The sequence below is a fragment of the Tasmannia lanceolata genome, unplaced genomic scaffold (genome assembly GCF_043159265.1).
Source record: "Tasmannia lanceolata isolate RefF3 unplaced genomic scaffold, GAP_Taslan_0.1 ptg000018l, whole genome shotgun sequence".
In the NCBI taxonomy this organism is placed as follows: Eukaryota; Viridiplantae; Streptophyta; class Magnoliopsida; order Canellales; family Winteraceae; genus Tasmannia; species Tasmannia lanceolata.
Window position 1 is genome coordinate 1,422,955 of NW_027518695.1, and position 22,856 is coordinate 1,445,810.

The 22,856-nt window shown below is 38.4% G+C and overlaps 1 protein-coding gene across 1 annotated transcript; it reads left to right on the forward strand.

Moving 5' to 3' along the window:
* The first annotated feature begins 13,917 nt into the window (after positions 1-13,917).
* LOC143849875 (rhamnogalacturonan I rhamnosyltransferase 1-like) lies at positions 13,918-20,117 on the forward strand. Its single transcript, XM_077359153.1, has 8 exons — positions 13,918-15,177; positions 16,791-16,858; positions 16,999-17,087; positions 17,266-17,431; positions 17,533-17,822; positions 17,912-18,116; positions 18,206-18,363; positions 19,323-20,117. Exons 1-8 carry the CDS (start codon positions 14,832-14,834, stop codon positions 19,570-19,572), a joined length of 1,572 nt encoding a protein of 523 aa, XP_077215268.1. The 5' UTR covers positions 13,918-14,831; the 3' UTR covers positions 19,573-20,117.
* Positions 20,118-22,856: the final 2,739 nt, after the last annotated feature.

The window sequence follows — 22,856 nt, forward strand, 5'->3', positions numbered from 1 at the left end:
CTCGCTGCCATATTTTGATTAATGTCACCACTCACTTCGATTTACACCTCTTCTAATTTGATGTTATTGCCTCTTTGAGAATTTTCAGAGCTGTGAAATAATGTGATCCAACCGTCCATTTGTTGGGCCACAACAATCATTTCCATAGGATGATCCTGACCCTCCGATCTATGGACGGTTTGGATCATCCTATGGAGTTACTATACTTTTTGAAAATAAGGGTTTGCCTGGCCGCACATCATATAAAATTTCAAGACGTGAAAAGCAGAGTTAGCAGGGCATCCAACCTTGATATTTGATCCAACAACGGCCCACTACATCAACTTTTAAAGAGGCTTTTGTTGGATCAAATATAAAGGGTAGATGCCCCACCAGTGTTGGTACCATATAATTTCTCCCAAAACCATTCTCATTTGATGGGCCACAACATAAATAGGATTTTTGTTTACTACCACAACATAAAGAGTCTGTGCCCAAAAATTATTTCCATAGGTTGATCTTGACGCTCAAGATCTATAGAGGTTTTCACAATATGCAATACCTCTATAGATGATAGAGCCAGGATCATCTGATGGAAATGATTTTTGGGCACAACCTGTTTATGTTGTTGGTTTGGATGGTGAGGCGCATACGGCACTTTTTGAAAAATACTAGACTCAGCTTACACGTATAAAATGATTTTTGGGCACAGCCTGTTTATGCAGGCTGTTCAAATATCTTAATGTAGTAGTGAGGATGTTATTGTTAGTCTGGTCCACGTCTTGAGAGTAGGTTTGCAACGTAAAATAATAGGAGCGTTGGTGCCTGTAATGAGGTACGACGTAAGTGCCGCCCTTGATATTTAATCCAACGCCAGAGAACACTCTTAGAAACTCGGTCTTGCAACTGTCCGTGAGAAAACTGTACAATAAGAAAGGAATCCCAAATTCCCAATCCCAATATTATATGAAGATAAAATACTGATATCGTTTCTAATACATTCTGAATCTTCATCATTTCATATTTCCATGAGAGAGAGAGAGAGAGAGAGAGAGAGAGAGAGAGAGAGAGAGAGAGAAGATCAAATCTTTTTAATGTCTCATTCAACAGAATCAACCCAAATCCCTTGCACAACTGACGAATCAGTTGTCCATTTTATCATTCACTGCTCAGTTGTTTCTTATTTGTGGGTACAGAATCAGCACAAATGGCTAATGTGCTGCACAACTGTGGTATCGTTTCACCAAAATATCATTCACTCTTCAGTTGTTTCCTTCTTTGCCTATAACTCTATAAGGATAGCTAAAACTCAAAACATGTCATAATTGTAAATGTGTTGTAGTATTTAGAAAATAAAAGATTAAAAGAGATCTAGAAATGTGGCAGTGAATCCTACGGGAATCCGACATGTGTCTGACACAGGTATGTCTCCGATTTAGCATAATCCATGTAACAGAGGGTAAAAGATGTAGGCTCTTCTATTGATATTCTTCTGTGACTCATGGAACCATGGACTGTGTGATTTACCTTGGTACCACTCTCATCGAGTGATTCTATAACTTTGATCAAGCATGATTAAAAAGATTTCTTTTAAGCTGTTGATTTTTTTCATGCCTCAATCTTGCGAATGAGATCTCCATTCGGCATTGGACCTGAACCTTCTGGGTCACCTTGTGATGACCCATCTGATCAACTGTTATGATGACCAAGTATGCCATGTGCATTGAGTTATGGTCATGGTGTTCATCAGGATGAGCCCTTCTTGCTAGTTGATCTTACTTGCATATTTTATTTTGTTTTTGCAACATGTTATTAACTTTTTTTTATTGCACTTCTATTCATTGGATTGGGACTCTGTCAATCACTGGATCGAGTCAACCAGGTGACATTGGGTCAACCAGTGGGTGAAGTTAATAGTTATTAAATTAATTTTATTGCATACAGTAGTAAGACTAAAAAAATTAGAAAATTAAGTACAAATACTGAAACGAAAAAATGGCCTGGTTTTTCTTGACCAGGCTGGTCAACTCGTGAATCCCCCAAGTCGACTCAGTTTACTTAGCCCCACTGGCCGGAATCCACCTGATTTTCTCTTCTTGTGACACAGCTAATGACTGGGTTGAGTTGGCTCAGTTGAGTCCCTACTCCTGAGTGGGCCCACCAGGTTCTCAAACTATGCTTTTAATCACTGTAACGTGAGTTTTTTTCCCTTTTATCTTTTTATCTTTTGGTTTTTGTTTACAGTTACTTTCTTTATACCATGTTTTACATTATTTTTTAACGATTTGCAAGGATTACTTATGGTTCTTTGGGATTTTGTGTTTTCTATAAGTGCCAAGGTGCAAGTTTAATTGTGTTTCACAATTGTAATCCTCCAGTACTCATTCTTTGATCTCATGAAAACATTCTTTAGTAGTCAGCAGCACAACTCTGCTAAGTTTTCAGAAAGAAAACAAATTTATATGGCTACCAACTTTTTTTTGGAATGGCTGCTACCAACTTAGGTTCTATCTGCAATCTTTTCTTTTTGTGGTTCCAATTAGGTATGAGAGAGCTTAAGATGAAGTCAGTAGAGCAAAAAGAAGACAAAGCAGAGGAAAATCCAGTCACAGGAACAGCTTCTAAATTGGAAACGACAGTAGTAAGCAAGCAAAGTAAGAATTCAACCTCATCAGCTGCTGACCATGACTTGGACGTATTTCTTTTGGGGGATCTTGGAAGCAGTGATGAGGGCCCAGGTTTGTAATTCTTCAGTTTCAATCATTAAATATGTTCTATTATATATTTATCTATCTTGTCTATGCCAATTAAAGAAGCGTTTAACACTTACAATTTTTTTTTACTATTTTTCATGCCTATTAAGCATCTTTTTTGTACTTCACATATTCATCATTTTGAGGTGTTCAGTATGGAATAGCTAGAAGCCTAGGACCTGACTTTTGGGAGTCAGTTTTTATAACTCTGATTAATGACTGCTTGTCAGCCTAGAACTTAAACTTTTCAAGCATTGATCTGGTTGTTGGTTTGTTTACTTCTGACCTGACTACTAATGATACACTTGGTTTTTCTGATGACGGTGATGGTGGTTTTGATGATGATTTTGACAACATTGGAAACAACTCGGTGAGTAGCAGTATGGATTGTCATTCGTTTATAGTGCTCTTTTCTCTGGTTTTTTCCCTGGGACCTAGAGTAGTTTTACTTTCTTTCTTTCTTTCTTCATTACCTTCCCGATTCAAGTTAGTGCTGGCTTGCACCTTTCGTGAGAAACTTGAAGTTAGTATTTTGAAATATTTGTTGATTGAATGCTTAAATGCAGTAACAAGGATCCTTTCTTATACAGGTAATTAAAGTAAAATGTAACTCTAAAAATTATCAAAATACTTAAGCAAAGTGCTCTATTGATTTTTCAGCTGACATGAGGACAAGTGGGTCTTTTTTTTTTTTTTTGAATGTTGATCTCTTTCATCTCACTGCCTTCCGTCTGTAATAATGTTGATGAATCAATGAATAAAAACGCAAAAATTGTGAAGCATGTTAGGTTGTTCGATGCTGGATGCTTTTGATCTGTCTGGGTTATACCTATATATACAATATATTTATATAATGAACTGGGTGGATCTAGATTAAGATGGCTATAATCATTCAATCATAGCTATCTCTAAACTTTCCCATTAACAAAAAAAGAAAACTCTATCACCTTTTGGGAATTAATTTGTAATTGCAGGCCTTAGAAAGTGAGGATGATGACGATAGGACGACATAGAAAACAATTGATGCAACACTGTATATCCATCCTATTTGGTTGAAAAAAGAAGCTCATGTTAATTTGGAAAACACTCAAGTGCAATGTATTTCAGATTTAAGTACAAAATTGGTGGGTAATGTTCTTCTACTTTGGGCTGATTGAAACGGCAACTGGTTTGAATCTGTGCAATCTGATCTGATTTCATTCATGTAGACTGGTGAATTCGAAGCAAAGGTGGGGATGCTGAGTTTCCTTTGTACATTTACCTGATTCTATTATAAATAATTTTGAATTTAAGATGATGTTCTCTTCTACAAGGAAAAGAAAAAAGAGAAAAAGTTCTAGTTGCATGAAATGATCAGATCATCTTCTCTTTCCTCTACTTAGCTTTTAGTAATTAGTAAATAAGTATTGCATTCGGATAAACTGTTTTAACATTGTTGAATTTCTGTGATCTATGGTGTGTGAGTGCATTGCGGGAATAAATGGTTTGATCACGCCATTAGAAAAAAAAAGGTTTGATCACTGATTCAGATTAAACTAAAGAAATTGACATAAACCTGTTATAAAAATTCCGTTCGACGATTTGGGTCAAGCACTCCCTCAACCCTAACCCGACCCAAGGCGAGCCTCCGTTTCAAGCAGGGTCAGCCCTAACCTAACCTGTCTCTAAATCTCTCAACCATAACCCAACCCGTCTAAACCGTTTTTTCCCAAATTGAGGTGAGTTGAGTCGGGGTTAGGGCAAAAACAGAAAAAAAAATACAAGAAAAAAAACCATAATCAGTGATTTTTAAATTGGTGATGATGTAAGGAGGCAGCTTTTGAGTATGATTTTCTGATGAAGGTGATGGGGAGCAATCTGAAGTTTCCTGAATAATATGTTCTTTCAATCAATAGAAGAGGAATTCTAGACTGAAGGGAGCCCTTGCAAAAAAGAAGTGAAAGGGCTCTCCTATTGGCTACACATCACCATCATGCATTAATAATGGTTGAAAAGTTGCCCTTTCACCTCTTTTTTGCAAGGGCTCCCTTCAGTTTAGACTTCCTCTCAGTAGAAATACTCTCTTTTTTAATGTCAAGTAAAGCAAGAATCTATTTTGCATCACCGCATGTTAAAATCTCTGTCCAAGTAAAAAAGTGTCATCAAACCTTTCAAATCCATGCAATTATAGTAGTGAGGAGAGAAGTCAAGTGTTCTTTTGTGATGTTTAGGTAGTGAGGACAGAGGTGTGCTTTTTTCCATGTACTAGTGTGTTTAATGTGTCAAAAGGAGTTTGCTTTGGTCGATCTAAGGACATTTCATTATTATTATTTTTTGAGTGGAAACGAATATTTTTTCTATGGAAGTAAATGTTTTATAGTAATTCAAAAATGAATATTTGGTCGGAGTCATCCTGTCATCAAAACATGGCGGTGCTGATATCAGTAGCCCAAAATAAAGGTAAAAATGCATTTGTTGGGGGGTAAGTGCTATTAGGCATAGGGGTGCAACTTGGATTGGTCTCAACCCAACACGCCAGGTTCAACCCGATTTAATTTAGGGTCAAGTTAGGATTGAGGCTGATATGTGCATGTTAGTGGTGTATATGGCATCAGTATGTAGTTGTGGACATGCGTTTTAAAGTTATGGGTTTTGGTTATGACTTATATGTTTAGGGCAGTAAGTGTTAGTTGTTGATGATGTGTAGTGGGAAAATGGATAGCTGATGTGTAACTACTTTGTGTTTGTATTTAGTAGTTGCATTATAATGAAATGAAAGAGAGTATTTTACAGCTAAGGAAACTTTGTTATACTTTGTTCATATGAGAGTCATGGACCTCATTGTTACTTTCGAATTGAACCATCTAGGAGGTTTGGTTGCATCGAATCAACCATTCCGTTCTCTTTTTCCAATCTTTTCTTTTGTTTATTTGTGTTACGGCCAATTAGGCACGTAACAAGGGCCTTGGGCAGTTGAAGCTGACTTGAACCTGACCTCCTTCCTTCTAACTTTATTGTGATTTTCAGAATCTTACTTTCATATTTTTCTTTTAAATTTTTTCCTATTCCTTTTGCCTTAAGCCAATCCGAATCTGGCCCGATCCGATTTAGAAAATTGAGTTAGGTTTGTGAGATTTAGAGGCAGTTTGGATTAGGGTTGACCCTCCCAGATTTGACACTCAGGTTGGGTGGGGTTAAGGTTGAGGTAGAGGTAGTGCCACCTAAGGTTGAGCCAGTGCTGCCCTCAACCCGACCCAAACCGGCGTGAGTTGCACCCCTAATTAGGGCAAGGCTGTCAAGAAGCTTCCTGACACGCACATGTCTTCATAAGAGCCCTCCTCGTTTATTGAGGGCTCTCATTTAGGGCCGCACAAAAAACCGGCCAAACTGATCAACCGAACCGAACTGGGCCTTTTGGTTTGGTTCGGTTATTCTTGGCGTTGGTTGGGTCCCGGTTAGAATTTTACCGAACCGATCCCATCGGTTTGGTTCACGGTTTTAGAGTTTTAAACCGAAAATTAACCGAACCGAACCGAGAAATGGAGGAAAAGACATACTTATTTTGTGTCATTATCAAATCTAAGGCGAGTTATTTCATTTGCAAAGAGAAGAGGGGTGATTAAACAAGGGAGGTGTGTCTTTACCAATTCACTGTATTCAAAAGGAAAGAATGCATTCACCCGTTCCCCTTAGACCACCCCTTAGAAGTGTAAAAAGAATAGTCCTAAAAACTTAGAGGGGCTGTCCAGGAGAGGGGGGGGGGGGGGGGGTGGTGGTGGTGTTGAATATATCATCCCCTTTATAAGGCCCTCGATTAGGGTTAGAGAGGGAGGGGTCTCTTCATTTTTTGTTTCGTGAGAGAGAGAGAGAGAGAGAGAGAGAGAGAGAGAGAGAGAGAGAGAGAGAGAGAGAGAGAGAGAGACTACCGGTCTCGTTGCACGCCGTTGATGGTTGATTTGGATAGATAAATCTTTTATTTTTTGAGGGGATATATAAACGTATTTAACAACTCGATTTGGATTTGTACCGGATAAACCATGGACCAAACAGAACCGAACTGGTCAAAATCAGTTCGGTTATACCCCCGATCGGCTTGGTTATGGTTTGGATTTTCTCCAAATTGATGCGATTGGTTTGGTTTAAAAAAGCTCCCTAAACTGAACCGGTTCGAACTGCACACAGCCCTACTCTCATTTGAACCCAGGTTACTTGTTTGGTCATTTATGTACTGAAATTGTCTTATTGGAGAAAAGGATGTAAGATGTGATTAGAAAAAACAAAAGGTTGGCTTTAGTTGCCTGAGGCGGGTCCCACACTTGGGGTGCAATGATATTTTCACCCTCATGTGGTACGCATTCGCCCCCTTTTTAACATGATTTGACGTCAAAGCGTTAAAGTTGCCTACAATTCACGTTATAGGGGCGAATGCGTACTGCAGGGGGAGGGGGGGTGGAAAATATCATCGCCTTAAGAAGGGCAATGGACGACCTCTCTTACTCTATGATGTAGGCCTGAATTTTGTCCCTCACACGTTTATAAACTGTACAAAGAGGCCAAGGATGTATCTGGTGGGTCCCTAACACTCTACGACAGAATTCCTGCTTGTCTTGTGCGATTTGAGGAAAAGATGAAATGTGGTGGTAGGGCCCAACAGCTCGTGCCGCATCATTTCAATTATCATCCATCTCACCTCTTTTTTTTGTGGAATCCTATGAGGGCTCCCCTAGTATAGATATAGCATCCTAGCTAAGTGTCAATTGTGGAGGGTACCCTAACTGTCCCACTGACTTTGTCCATTGGATCGAGATTGATAGAGAGCTTTTTCATCTTATTTCCTAATATATTTCGATTGGACCTTTCTTTTGCCGACTTTTCCTCTCCTCTATTGTTTTGAAAGACATATCCACGCAACGGTAAGGTTGCTCCATTGTGACCTGGTGGTCACAGGTTCGAGTCACGAAAATAGCCTCTCTGCAGAGTAGGAGTATGGCTGCGTACATCTAGCGCTCCCCAAACCCCGCAATGGGGGGAGCCTCGTGCATTGGGCCACCCCTATTTCCACTATAGCTGTAATTTTATTTTATGCCCATTTGGGTAGGAAGAAACGGAGCCTTTGGAATATTGCTCTCTTACCTATTTTTCAATTCTGATCTCTATTTTTTGATAGTCCAAATTTTCCTCTTTAATTAGAATATAGCATATATAATTTATGAGTACGCATGGTATCAAAACAATGAGGGTATAAATTTCAAGTAAGTAGCCATATTAGATAGAACACAAATAATAGGATAAGATATTTTAAAACTGGTACAGGCTAACTACATCTTCTTCTGCATATTTACTCGGGGATTTGATTTGTCATTCTCAAATGATATTGCATTGTCCAGTGGATTGGAAGAGGTGACGATCAAAAGGTAATATCTCAAATCATGGTCACCGACAATTGGAGTGGATTCGCCTTTCAATGCAATCCTTTCCACACCTTCGGATTCAAAGCTCCTCTCATTGCAAAGATAATGAAAGCTTAGAATAGGGGTAGGTGCTTTTATATTTCCCTTATAAATGACATGTGAGCCCAGAAATCAACCCATGAGAAGAGGGGATCATAAATTTTACGGTGGGCAAACTTTCATCCTTTCTTCTCTTTCCAACTGCTTTTCTTTTCTTTCTCATATCTCTTTCTCTGTCCACCTTTTTTATTTTTTTACATTTGCCCTTCTCTATATATCTTTTGTTACTTTTATCAATTTTAGAAATGAAAAATGAAGCATCAAGAATACCTACAGCTCCTGTTTGATTAAGATTGTGATCAACTAAGTCGTAAAATTTCAAGCTAACTAAGGGAAATCATAATTGTGGACAACAAATTCTCTACATCTTACCTTTTCTGATTTGGGTCTATCCACCAACTTTTAGGGGCCGTTTGGATACGTGGATTTTAGAATCTTGAATATCCTCAAAATAGTTGATGGGAGACGAGAGAAGGAGACTGGCCGTCGTTTTCTTATTTCTCGTCTTTCTTTCCGTTTGGCAAGAGAGTGGGAGATCATCCCATGTTTCTCCAGGTTTTAGAAATCTTGGGAGGGGGGTGGGAGGATTTCTAAAACCTGAATTTCTTACTTAAAATCCAAGATTCTAAAATCTGTATCCAAATGGGCCCTTAAGCCCTGTTTGTTTTGGATTTTGAGAACCGATTGTAAATCCAAAACTGATTAAACGTCATTTTGAGTCCAATAATCAGTTTTAGGCTCACAATTGGAAAACAAATGGGACCTAAGATATCGAGCTTATTAGAGTACTTTTCTCAGGCTATATTTGGATCGCATGATTTTTATTTTTTATATTTTATATTTTAATTTTTTTTTGGGGGTTGCAGGGTAAAGGGGGTGTATATAGTATATTGCGATAAGTCATTAAAATCCAAAGACATCCTAAATTTTATTAGCTAAATTATGATTTTAAGCGAAGATCAGAAAAATCCTTTTCGAGTTTTAATTTCTTCATTTCGAATCTGGGTTATTCTACTTATTTATTAATCCCGTGTGAATCAGCAAGGACCACCTTGCAAGGCTAAATACTCTTGGGTGACCGATAGCGAAGTAGTACCGTGAGGGAAAGGTGAAAAGAACCCCCATCGGAGAGTGAAATAGAACATGAAACCGTGAGCTCCCAAGCAGTGGGAGGAGCGTTGGATCTCTGACCGCGTGCCCCAAATTATTTCGTGGATTGGATTTCACTTGACTGTCTACGGCTCCATTGCGTGTGCTCTGCGTAGAAGTTTTGTATAAATGTATCGCCGTGTTATTAAGTATTTTGATTTAAGTCCTTTTCCACATACATGCACCGAATTTTTAAATAATACAGTGGGGACTCACATTATTAGATGATGAACCATTCGTTTGTTAGGCCCAATGTGCCGCCCTTCTATAGATCGGAGGGGTAGGATTAACGTATAGAGATGATTTTTAGGGCGCAGCCTATTTTTGTTGCGGCCTAACGAATGAATGGTTTAGATCATCGAATGATGTGGGCCCACTGCTTAAAATACATGTGGATCCTATATCTGCACATGACCGCACTTTCCACGCAAATCTCTGTATGTTAGAATTTTTCATCGGAGTGTACATTCGGTGGCCGAATCGTAAGTGGGCCGCCACCCGCCATTCCTCGAAAGTCAGGGGCATTTGTGGTCTTTCAGCATAAAGGTGATGAGTACCAGCCTGCCCATAAGCATAACATTATTAAATGACTATAATAACATTTCTCAATTCTAAGTGATTGGCAACAACCACACTAATAGTTCAGTGTCTAATAGTTTAAAGCATGTTTGTCAACCAAGATAAAAAAATCATGGAATATTTGTTTACCTAAGGCATGTTTGGCAACAATAAAAAATTATTTCATGAAATATTGGTGGCCCCCCAATTGTGAGAGACATCCTGATGAGAAAAAGATTTGGAAGGATAGACTCATAGAAGTGAGAGATGGTTAACATAAATACGCTTTTTAAAATTGAGTTTTCTCATAATCCCCGCACAAGTATTCTCAAGTCTCCACTTCTCACACCTCCGATAAATTAAATGAATAAGACAAAATCTGCAAAAAATGAGCCTGTGTGGCTGGTCTTTCATGCAACAGCCAGTCACGAAATGCCTTTCTGCAAAAGTCCCTAGCAAATTCCTATTTTAAATGGGGAAGGGAAATGTTATCAGTATTTTAATGAGGGGAGGGCACTCCTCACTTTATTAAAAGTACGGTATGACCCACACCATAAGATGATCCGAACCGTCCATTAGATGGGCCACGACCTAAATAGGTTGTGCCCGAAAAATTATTTCCATAGGTTGATCCTAACCCTCCGATCTGAACGTTAGAGGGTTGATCCTAACCCTCTATAGATCGGAAGGTTAGGATCAACCTGTGTAAATGATTTTTGGGGCACAACCTATTTAGGTTGTGGGCCATCTAATGGACGGTCTGGATCATCCAATGGTGCTGTCCATACAGTACTTTTAATAAAATGAGGAGTGCCCTTATCAAAATACAGTAGTGCTGATAACATCATGGGAATTGTTCCTTCCAGACTTCCAGTCTAACAACCCAAGCAAGTGAAATTACTATATACGCCTCAATCTTACAGCTTTGCCCCTCTATTTCAACTTTCAGCTGGCAAATACTGTAATTCTCGTATTACTTTTTCTCTGTCATTCAAATGATGGAATCATAATGACATGGAGCTACGAACGATATTTAGGGACAGAGATACTTAACATACCTCATTTCATATTCCGGACTAAAACTACTTTCACATTGAAGAACTTGGTCGTATATCATGAATCCATTGAGTTATGATTCTCTCACCATAAAAATGGGTGTAAAACAAATTTTATTACGCCCATTTTCGAGTGAAAAAATGGGCCTAAACTTTGTTTTACGGCCATTTTACCAGAAAAAAACGGTGCATCATCTCTAAAATAGAACATTTTAGCTATAGTAAGTCCTAATCACCATCTAGAACTAGAAGGACGTACCCTCAGTCGAGTCTTATTGCTTGCGTCAACCAATGGTGGATGAAAATTTTAATTAAGGACACGTACTATATCAATCTCTCTCGATCAACTTTACTGGCCGACAAAGAAGAGATTAGAAGCATTAATTTCAGTCTTAGTACTAAGTACTAACTAATGATGTTTCAACATCTCTTTAGTAGGCGTGCTGGCTCTTTCATGTGATATTGCTCCCTCACCCAATTTTTAACTTTCTATTAACAACGAGCACTAGGAAAACAGGATCCCGTCTTGTGAAAAAAAAAAAAAGGGGGCTTCAACCATTTAGTGCCACGTCCACTAAAAGACAAAGTATAGTTGCAAGAAAAGGTCAAATCAACGGTGATGTCACTCCTGTTTTTATTTTCCAAACAGAATCCCGTTTTCAAAGTGTTTTCCATAACGAGAAAATATTAACTTGTAATAATGTTTTGGGAGGTAGTCTGAACTGAAGGGTGCCTTTTCTTAAATTAGGTGAAAGGGCTCCCACATTGGATGAAATTCACCAAATTGCATTTATTATAACGCTAAAAATGTAAAAATCAAAGGCATTAAATGCACTCTAACAACTTTCAACCAATGGGGGTGCCCTTTCATCTTATTTATGCAAGGGTGCCCTTGCAAAAATCAGTGGCAAGGGGGCACCCCTTTGATCGACATTATCAAAGTGCATTTATAATACTGAAACATGTAACATGTAACAGTAAATGAATAATTAATGCACATAGATTAAATGGGCAAGTGGGTCGCCTTTGCAGCTGATATTTTGCAAGGGAACCCTTGCATTTATGATATAACTATAGGGAGATGATAAATCCGCACCCCCTAGGATAATTAGCACCACTTTAACGTCAATTGTAAAAACGTTAAAGTCTGCCACAAAACCCTCTTTTTGAAGCTTTTTTAGTCGATTCGAAGTAAAGGTGTGGGAATGATCCTACAGGGGTGCAATTTTATCATCTCCTTAAATATATAATCAAAGAGGAATGCTATTTAATGGCGGCCTTGTAAAAAACCGAGTTGCAAGGATGGCCCACCAAAGAGGGGGGCGCCCTTGCAACTGGTTTTTTTACAAAGGCACCCTTTAGTTTAGCATTCCTCATAATCAAAATATATCATCATATTATGTTAATTAAATTTATTGAAGATTGAATGACTATGACGATGGAACAAATTGATCTGATGATTGATCAAATTCTAGAAATAAAAATGAGCAAGATAGGAGACTTTGGTCCTTCGCTGAAGTTTAGAATCCTCTACAGTGGGACAAACGGTTACCATTTTCTAAATCTTCACGTAAAAACCAGCAAGCACATGGTTGGTGTGTTGGAACAAGCTACAATACTATTACAAGAGCAGTGAGTCCTATTAGAGCTTCAATTCGAGCGTGCACAACAAAAAATAGGATTGTTGTGCTAGTCTTCTCTATTTATGGGAATGATATTGAGTCAAATGATTGTTGGATGGGTCATAAATGTATGATTATGATCGTCCAATCAGCAAAATTTTCGATTTGTTTGTGTGGCTCAGAGCTTATATAGCCTAGGAGGTGGCACGACGTGTATGATAGAGAATAAGATATCAAGTTTTGTTAGCATAGGGGTGGGACCCATTGCACTACATCAGGGCCCTTTTGAGAAAAATTTAGTCAATAAATAAGTTTGGTAAGCTCAGTTAGGTAAGGATATATTTTGGGAAATGATATTTTCGTCCTTCTTTTTACTTGGGGCACCCACCTCTGGTGTAAAAGAGTAGTCATAAATACACCAGAGGGGCTGTCCCAGTTGAAAAGAGGTGGGCAAATATATCACTTCAATATCTTTTCTCTTTAAATAGCACGGGGTGTATCTTCCATTGCAATTGACTATCTTTCTAATTTACTAACATATCAAAATCTACAATCCTAACGAGGGTTGCTAGCAAAACGGGAATCCCGTTTGGAGAAAAAGACGATGCTTTCAATAGTGACGCGTGCACAAGAAAACAAAAAGGTGATCACGTATCCCCAAAAATACCCATGTGAAAATGAAAATGACCAAATCAGTGATTATTTTTAACTCCCGTCTTTTTTTCCAGCACGGGATCCCGTTTAGAATCTCAACCACGATCGAGCGTTTGTGAAAGGGTAGTAACTCAAAAGCGTCATGAATGAATCTGACACACTCTATTAGTCTGCTCAACCGTTCTGACAACTCACGCTCCGTTAACCCGCTAACAGTGAAACCTACAATCTAACGGAGCTTTCAAACACTCACCGAACCCTAGACAGACTGGTAAAATATCGTCAGTATCTCGCAAAAATTCGTCCCTAGATTCGCGCTATCCCATATTCCCTCCTGTTTGTTTCTTATAACCCCAAAACAGGGAAATTCCAGAATAAATTCTCGGCGTCTCGCGAGAGATTGTCGGCTATGACTCCGCTCTTAACGGCGTTTTAGTACCGACAAAATCGTACACAGCAGTACTAATAGGGACACGTGTTGTATTTATACGGCTAGATTGACTGACCATCTGTAATGTGGGACCCGGAAGGACTACAGCCTAGCTGGTATGCATTTATTGGCTCGAAACTGACTATGGTCAAGAGTTGACCCGAGCAGCTAACCATGGTTAAAATGCCCGACAGTCGTACGGATGACACTGGGTATATACACGATGAGGAAGGAAAGGAATCGCCTTTGTGTAAAAAAATTCCGGGAACGGAAAAAACTGATCGTCCCGGACTCTTGATCGGGATCTGGGCCGAATTCGGATATCGGATCCTTTTTAGCCAAATCGGTGATGAAATCTGGACGATCCGATCGAGAATTCAAGTAAAATCGAAAGATATGAAGGGGTTTGGGGGATATATTCAAGATCATCCTTGTTCGTGAGAAGAGATTTCAGGTTAGGGTTTCGATTCTCTTCAATGTCGTTAGAAATTCATAAACTTTTTGGAGAATGTACGAAGGATGTCTAGGGTTTTGGCAAGATTTTAAGTAGGTATTTCTGAAGAGACAGCCAATTTCTTCGATTGTGGAGGAGATAGTGGTGTGATTGAGAGTTTTGTACTGATATTTGAGGGTTTTTTGGTGAAATTTTGCTGAAACTCGTTTCGGATTTTGTTCGAGTTTGTTGAATATTTTAGTTGTTCGGGAGATATTCTGTCGTTACGTTTTTGGAGACCGTAGAAGAGAGTGACCTAGGGTTTTGAGTTTAATTAAAGGTGTTGTGAGGGATTTCTCTTATTTTTTTAGTGCCGCATTGATATAAATCGAGGATTTTTATGCAGTTTCAAGGAGTTTTCTAGTTTCTTTATTTTAAGATAGAAGAGACATCTTGTTTGTGAAAGAGATGGTATTTTTATGTGTAGATTATTCATGAAGTCGGCTATTTTTTGTCTAGATTCGAGACAAAACTAGGATTGATTAAATCTGCAGTCTATCTGATAAAATATTTCTCCTTTTGCATTGTCACCTCCACCTCTATTGAGTTTATGACTTGGAAACAACGCCGAGTTTATATAAGAATCGGGGTTTCGTTTCTGATGGTTTAGGGGGAGTTTGGTTAGAGGATCTGAGTTTGGAGTGTATGTATGGGGAAAGAGAATTGTGGCGACCGGTATAACGAGATGTGTAGGTTAGAGAAATTGAGGGAATCTGATTACACTGTAGGTGATGAGAGACAGAGAAAAATGGGTCTGAAGTATTTGGGAGACTCAACAAAGGTTGAAAAATTAAAGGGTTCTCGGATGAAATTGTGGATGATTAGGATGACAACTACAGTGTTGCTTTGGACGTGCGTCGTCCAGTTGACGGCGTTGGGAGAGATGTGGGGGCCGAGAGTTTTGAAAGGTTGGCCTTCTTGCTTTACGCCATCGGACTCGCCTGTGGCTGTGGAGTCGTCCGTAATTGCAAAGAGGATCGTTCTTCCACCCAAAAGTAAGTTCCTCTAATTGAATCTTATTCTATATGTAATGACATATGTTTAATGTTGGCCTATCTTATGTTAATATAAGGCCTATTATGATTTGTTAATTATCAAACCTGGTTAATGTACTTAATGACATTGGGGATTTCTGTTACGTGCCTAATCGGCCGTAACACAGATAAACTAAATAAAAGAGAAATAGAGAGGGGAATGGTTGATTTGAGGCAATCGGACCTCCTAATGGCTCGATTCAAGAGGAGCCATTACCCTCCAAAACAAAGTTGCCTTTTTTGTTTTAAAATTCCTCTTCTTCCTCATTTCATTATAATACAACTACTTAAATACTAACACAAAGTAGTTACACATCACCCATCCACTTCCCCACTTACAACACACACCATCAACAACTAGCACCCACTACCCTAAACACATACACCATAACTAACACCCATAACTCTAAGAACACATTCCCACACCTAGATAATAATTAGATTATAACTATCCATATGCACCATAATTATATGCACATAACAATTTCACACTATATTTGATTAATTGTCTTATATTATATGTTTTAGGAGTTTGGATTTGCAGAAACTTTAAAACCTGCATTCATGATATCTATTGGGGACTCACAATTTAGATTTCACCGAAAATTCTGCATTATCTTACATTTTTAACTTCTTGAATTATGTATAATTCAATGCAACATCTGATAGTTCTCATTCAAATTCTGGATGTTATTGGTTCTGGGTCTGATCTTGTGCACCCATACCCAGGTTACAATCCATGTGTTTTGGAACCCCTGATTCTTGACTTAGATATGGACACTTTGCAGGACCATTTGATGAATCTCTATGCTTATATTATAATTGGATGGCATTTCTTTAATTTTAAGGCTATGTCTGGGGCAGCCAGGAATTATTTTCATCATAAATTGCTGTTTCCAAGTGGCGAGAGAGGGGGTAGGGCCGTGGGAGGAGGAGAGAGGTTTGAGAGAGGGCACGATTGAGATGAGCCTGAAAAGTGGCTAAAATCAGGAAAAAGTCGATCCTGTTTTGAGTAGAGTTTTTTGTTTCCTGATTTTTAGCCACTCATCATCACTTGGAGACACTAGTTTCCTGTTTTTTGTTTCCTGATTTTTAGCCACTCATCATCACTTGGAGACACTAGTTTCCTGTTTTTTGTTTCCTGATTTTTAGCCACTTCACCCTCATCTCCACTTGGAGACACCGATTTATCATGGAAAAAAATCATGGTAGCCAAGCGTGCCCTGAATGTTTTATTTTGTACCTAGGAGCCTTATCTGTCTTCTATGGGCTTAATTATATGAGAACTGCATTGCCATCTGAAACTGGTAATGCACTAGTTCTTTGAGTTTTGTTAGTGTGAGAATTTTAAGTTGCTGTTGGAGTGTTGGGCTTTTTTTATCAGCTAGAATTTCTGGTCACAAATGTATCTTTCATCCTATGTTTGCCTTCTCTTTGTATTGAGTGTGTACGTACCGGTTTGGGTACTTTTCCTGTCCAACTTCTGGTATTCTATTTCTTTTCATTTCTTTGCAAACATTGGGGATTTTCAATTTGACTAATTTGTCTAAAATTTGCAACATTTTACCTTTCAGGGATTTACAAGAATAATGGTTATTTGATGGTTTCCTGCAATGGAGGGCTTAATCAGATGCGTGCAGCAGTAAGTATTCAGCTGGTTTATCTTGCTCGTTTTTATATTATTGATTATAACTTTATAAACATGGATTATTTCTTTTTCTTCCAACTGCATCTATTATCATCTCCTCTTATGGAGCCTCTTGTTCTATTCTTATTGTGTAGATTTGTGACATGGTTGCTATTGCGAGATATTTGAATGTGACTCTCATAGTACCTGAGCTGGATAAAACTTCCTTCTGGGCTGATCCAAGGTGTGTCCATTTTCCATCATAGCACACGATCTTAACTCTTGTAACTGTTACTGATTCAGCATCCCAACATTCCTAAGGTCTTCTTATAAAGACTTATCTGTGTAATGGTTGCTATTGAATTCTTCTAGATTGGATCTCCTAAGGTCCTCTTATACAAAAAATTTACCTGATATTGCAGTGAGTTTAAAGATATATTTGATGTGGACCATTTTATTGCATCCTTGCGAGATGAGGTTCGGATATTGAAAGAACTACCAGTTAGGCTAAAGAAGAGAGCAGAGCAAGGAATGGTCTATTCCATGCCACCCATTAGTTGGTCCAACATTTCTTACTATCTACATCAGGTTAGTCTATATTTCCTTACATGCTAGCATCAACAATCTTCCTTTTCTTGGTAATTTCACCCATAATAAAATAGCTGATGATTCTATTACCTTTTGAGCAGATTCTTCCTTTGATACAAAGGCACAAAATTTTGCACTTGAATAAAACCGATGCTCGTCTTGCCAATAATGGTCTACCTATTGAGATTCAGAAACTGCGTTGCCGAGTAAATTTTAGTGCTCTGAGATTCACTGCTCAGATAGAAGAGCTGGGTAGAAGAGTTATCAAACTGCTACGGCAGAATGGACCATTTCTCGCCCTTCATCTCCGATATGAAATGGACATGTTGGCATTTTCTGGCTGTACTCATGGTTGCAGTGATGAAGAGGTAGAGGAATTAACAAGAATGAGGTAAGTTTTTTTGTTTCTTGTAAACCCTACCTTTGGCAGTTTCTTTTTGCTGTTGGTTTCTGATCAACTCATGCTCATCTATTTGCCAGATATGCATACCCTTGGTGGAAAGAGAAAGTTGTAAACTCCGACCTGAAAAGGAAAGATGGTCTCTGTCCTATGACCCCGGAGGAAACTGCCCTCATTCTTAGGGCATTGAATATAGACCGTAGTGTACGCATTTACATTGCCGCGGGAGAGATATATGGTGGAGAACGGAGAATGGCAAGTCTGTCATCGGCGTATCCAAATTTGGTCAGTTGTCTGTAGCTAATTCCTTAGTCCAATCATTTAATGCTTCATTCCGCATGCTTGTATTGATTGTTTCAATTTTGTGATAACAGGTGAGAAAGGAGATGCTGTTGGAACCTTCGGATTTGAGGCTTTTCCAAAACCACTCATCTCAGATGGCGGCATTAGATTATTTGGTTTCATTGGAAAGTGATATCTTTGTTCCTACATATGATGGTAACATGGCCAAAGTTGTTGAAGGCCATCGAAGGTACTATACTCTCATATGGTGCTTTAGACCTACAGTAATTTATACAGCTTAGGTAGTGCCTATCATAGTATCAGCTTATTGTTGAGTTGGGTTTTTGTGTTTTTTGGCTGGAACTAGACACCCTTTTATGATCCACAGTTCCCAGAAATTAACCTATGAACCCTAGTTTTGCACAACATGCCCATGTCATAAGATTAGGCATGTAAAAGTGATCAAAACTTTTTGAGTTGGGAAAAATATGAGCACACAGATATATAAGTAGGGCCCACCTGTTAAATGTTCAAAACCATTTCTGTTAGGCCTTGCAATGGACAGGTCATACACCCAAATCCACTCACTGGATGATTCTAGGCTGCCAATTGTGGAGGCTTTCCCGATGAGCGTTGATCGTTCTCACTGTCTGTTTAACGGCCACAAATTCAAGCTTTAGAATCATCCAGTCAGATGAATTTTGTTGCATGGCCATCCATAGCAAGGTCCAACATATAAATTGTTTGAATCATTGAGCAAATGGCCCCCACATGTACTTTTTGACTGCTCTTACTTGTCCTTGGAAAATATGCACATCCATCATATAACAAGTCTAATTTTATATATAAAGCCATGCAAGCTACATTTTTGGTTCTGCGGCTTTTATTTTTTTCTTTTACATTCCAAAATCTCGACCTGAAAGAAAAGAAGTAAATGCAACTTGTATTTTTAGTTGTCTAAATAACTCCTGCCTAACATCAAAACTTCCCTCATGTCTTTTCGCAAGGTGCAATAAACTAGGTTAATAGTCAATTTACAGAAACTGGTAGGTTTGACTAAATGGACGTTCTAATGTTTAATCTCTTTAGCCAGATTTCCCATGATGTGCAAGTCGTACAGTTGAATCACTTTATTGAAGAGTTCTTGTCCTGGTGTCATTAGAATTAAGGCATGCATCTTAAATTGTTTGTTATATTTGAATGTCTCAGATTTTTAGGGTACAGGAAGACGGTTCTACTGGAAAGGAAGCTTCTAGTCGATCTGATAGACCGATACAATGAGGGTTTTTTAAGCTGGGATGAATTCTCGTCTTTAGTAAAGGAAGCTCACGCAGATCGGATGGGAGCCCCAACAAGAAGAGTTATGATTCCGGATAGACCCAAAGAAGAGGATTATTTCTACTCCAATCCACAGGAGTGTTTGCAACTATCAGATGGGCCATTGAGTACATCATCTTAAAATTTATGTTGGGGGATCAATAGAAAATGAAGGGAAAATATTTGTGTTACCGAAGCAAGGAGATAATTGGGGGTGGGGGAGCTCTGGGAATGCATGGAAGTTCGATTGGGGTAGCGGTACATATATATTTTTATTTATATATACAAATAATTTCATTCTTGTACAGAGCTCTCCTCTGCCTATTGTAGAAGGGAAATGCCAGCTCCATCGGATATTCAAATAGATGAAGATTCACTCACTTATGAAGATTCAAGATTTCTTGGAGAGGTTAGTTCCCTTTTCGTTTATATGCATTTTTTCACACTGCATTGTCTTCTTAGTGCTGAATTTTCACGAATTCTCAGCTGGCCACTCTGGGCCTCTCTACCTGTGTTAAAGTACTAAACTTCTGATTGTTGGTCCAAAAATTGCAAATGTATTCTTTTGTGTTATGTTCACATTTTCCAAGAAGCTTCCTGGACTCCGCCAGAGAAGAGATAAAAAACACTACAACTGTTTTTTTTTACCCTTATTACAACATAATAAAAGTTCTTGATCTTGTGTCACTCGGATCTCCTTTTGGTGTGCCTTATTTTAGGATGGGTTTTAAAAATTGACCTATTGTAAGGTAAGGAACGGGACAAGATGGTAAGAGCATTTAACTTTTTCTCTCACTTGGATATAACAAAAAGATTAGGCTATATTGAGAATCAGGAGCCAAAAGAGGAAGAGGTTTGGTTTTGTGGCCTTACTGGAATGTGGGAACCACATCTGGAATTCATCTTTACTTGGGGGCACTTTCTTAGGTGCAACCATTAAGACAAGGTATGGCTTCTGAACCCTCTACACTTCTCTGCAACTGTACTTTGTATTGTTTCTCTTACTAGGGAACCCTAATAAGAGAAACAATGCACAAGAATATCATCAGAGGGAGCTAGCAAGATTGGTAGTGACTACAAAATCTATCTTCATATGCCGTAGCAGCTTGCTTCTTTTTTCTTTTTTTTTTTGTAATTTTAGAGGCTAGAAATTAGAGTTTAGGATTTTCATAGTGCCTCCAACCAGCTAGGGAATGGTTTGGATCATTGAAAAAGTGGACTGTGATTTTGCATTTGCTCACTAATGAAGTACCAAGGGAAAACATTCTCACTAACCTGGTACATAGACAAATTTAGCTGGTATGTCATCAAGTTCAATTGGATGATCTTTCCAATGAAGTGTTCAATGTATAGCGTGTTTTAAAGTGGAGGAACATTAAGAGGTGAACCCATTATAGGATTTTTCTAGGAGGTAGTGGATGTATGTTCCTATGTTTTCTTTTGAGAGCTTAAAAATAATGTTTTGTGAGTTCTTTAGTTTCAAGTTATTGCATGTTTACGCTCAGGGTCTTTCAAGGTAGTTCAGGTTTAATTTCATGCTACCCTAAAAGCAAACATGACCACCCAGCCAGTAAACTTGCATTACCCACATACGCTACCCTCATTGTTAAAGTATCTTACATATAATCATAAAAACTTTATGATTATATGTTCTTTAATGATTATAGACTTTACTTTCACTTATTTATGAGTAATGCTCATTAGGAAGAAGTAAGAATTAGCTTATTACTCCCATGATAGTGAAAGTAAACGGGCACTATGCTCACTACCAGGGTATCACATGTTTCACTATCAAGACAGTGCCCATGGTTGTGAAAGTAAACGTGTACTATGCTCACTACCAGGGTATCAAATGTTTCACTATCAAGACACTGCTCATTTTTTGTACGTCTTTTTCATTCTTTTTCTTCTTCATCCCTAGTGTATAAAGGAAGCTTGGATTTCACGACATAGAAAGACAGCACATTAGTGATTCAAGAAGAAGAAGATCGACTGTAGTGATCCAAGAAGTGGGAGAAAGCTTGGATTTAACGTAATCGAAATACAACGCTTTTAAGTGAGCCAAGAAGAAGATGGATTCTGCTGATCCAGGAAAGATCGGGTTGTAACACTATCATGTTTAAGAAACCTTAGTCAGGGGAAGATTTACCAGTGAAATACGAGGAAACTAAATGACTAAATTACCCTTCCATAGGGGTGTGTTCCTATATCATATTAGGAGGCTCCACCGTTCTCACCAATGGACAGACTAGTTTTAGGGTTCGGTTTGGTTTCTATATTTGAGATTAAATGTGGTTCAAAGTTTAGTGATGGCACAATGGCGCAGGAATGAAAAATTAACGGCACAGGAATAAAAAATCAACGGGAATTACCAGAGAACGATGAATGCAAAATGTGTTAAAGGCCTTGTTTGGTGACCATGATTTCTTTTTCATTGAATATTTAGCTTATTGAGTGGTAAGAAGAGGGGAGGGAGGAGGGAGGAGGGAGGAGGGAGGAGGGAGAAGAAAGACTTGAAAGAACATGAATGAGGAGAGAATGAAAAGTGGGGAAAAAAATAAATTGAGTTTTGAGTGGAGTTTTTTCCCTTAATTTTCAGCCTTCTTTTATCCTTTCACTAAAAATCTCTCTCAAGTCTCTCCCTCTGGTCCCTCACAATTGGTTAAGCTAATATTCCTTAAAAAAAAAAAATGGTTGCCAAACATGGCCTAAAGGATTCACAAATGTGGCAGATTTGTGGGATGTGTTATGAAGTGGAGTTTAGAATAGGTGGTCAGATGTGTTACAGGCAAGGTTTAAAATTTTGGTTTCGGTCCCTGGAATTACAAATTTTCAACCGAAATTTAGGTCAAAATCTGGTACATAACCCGAAACGAATATTTTATTCCATATTAAATTTTGGCCGAAATTACCAAAATTTCGGTGAAATATTAAATTAATATTAAAAAACATATTTGTTGGGTCAAATTTCAGAAAAACCGAAATTTGGACCGAAATTCCGAAATTTCTACCGAAATAAATGACCGTTTCGGTTTTGATGCATTTCGGTGTTGGTCTCCACCGAATTCCAAAATTTAAAACCATGCCTCGAACTACTATACGCAAGGAAAGATGGGTATTATAATTTTTCAAAATTCGTACTGAGACGAGAGCTCAGCTACATAAGAGACTTCACTCAAAGACTCAGATTGAAGGTGTAAATTTTCTTCATTAACTGGGCAAAGTGATTTGGTCGCATAAAACTCAAACTAAGATGAAAACTCAGCCAAGGCAAAAGTGAGTCAACTAGGGCGAGGATTTTTCAGCAGTGAGCAGCTGTACTATTTAGTTGCCAAAGTGCCCAGGGTTTTAAATTTCGGACCGAAATTTCAGATTTCGGGTGAAGTCTGAAACCGAAATCGAAATTCCTGAAATGTGGTTTTGGCC

Excerpts from the sequence above, each read along its gene's own strand:
- LOC143849875 (XM_077359153.1), top strand. The coding sequence starts at position 14,832 with ATGGGGAAAGAGAATTGTGGCGACCGGTATAACGAGATGTGTAGGTTA. Across the intron at positions 16,859-16,998 it reads TTAATCAGATGCGTGCAGCA|ATTTGTGACATGGTTGCTAT; the intron begins GTAAGTATTCAG and ends CTTATTGTGTAG. Across the intron at positions 17,088-17,265 it reads TCCTTCTGGGCTGATCCAAG|TGAGTTTAAAGATATATTTG; the intron begins GTGTGTCCATTT and ends CTGATATTGCAG.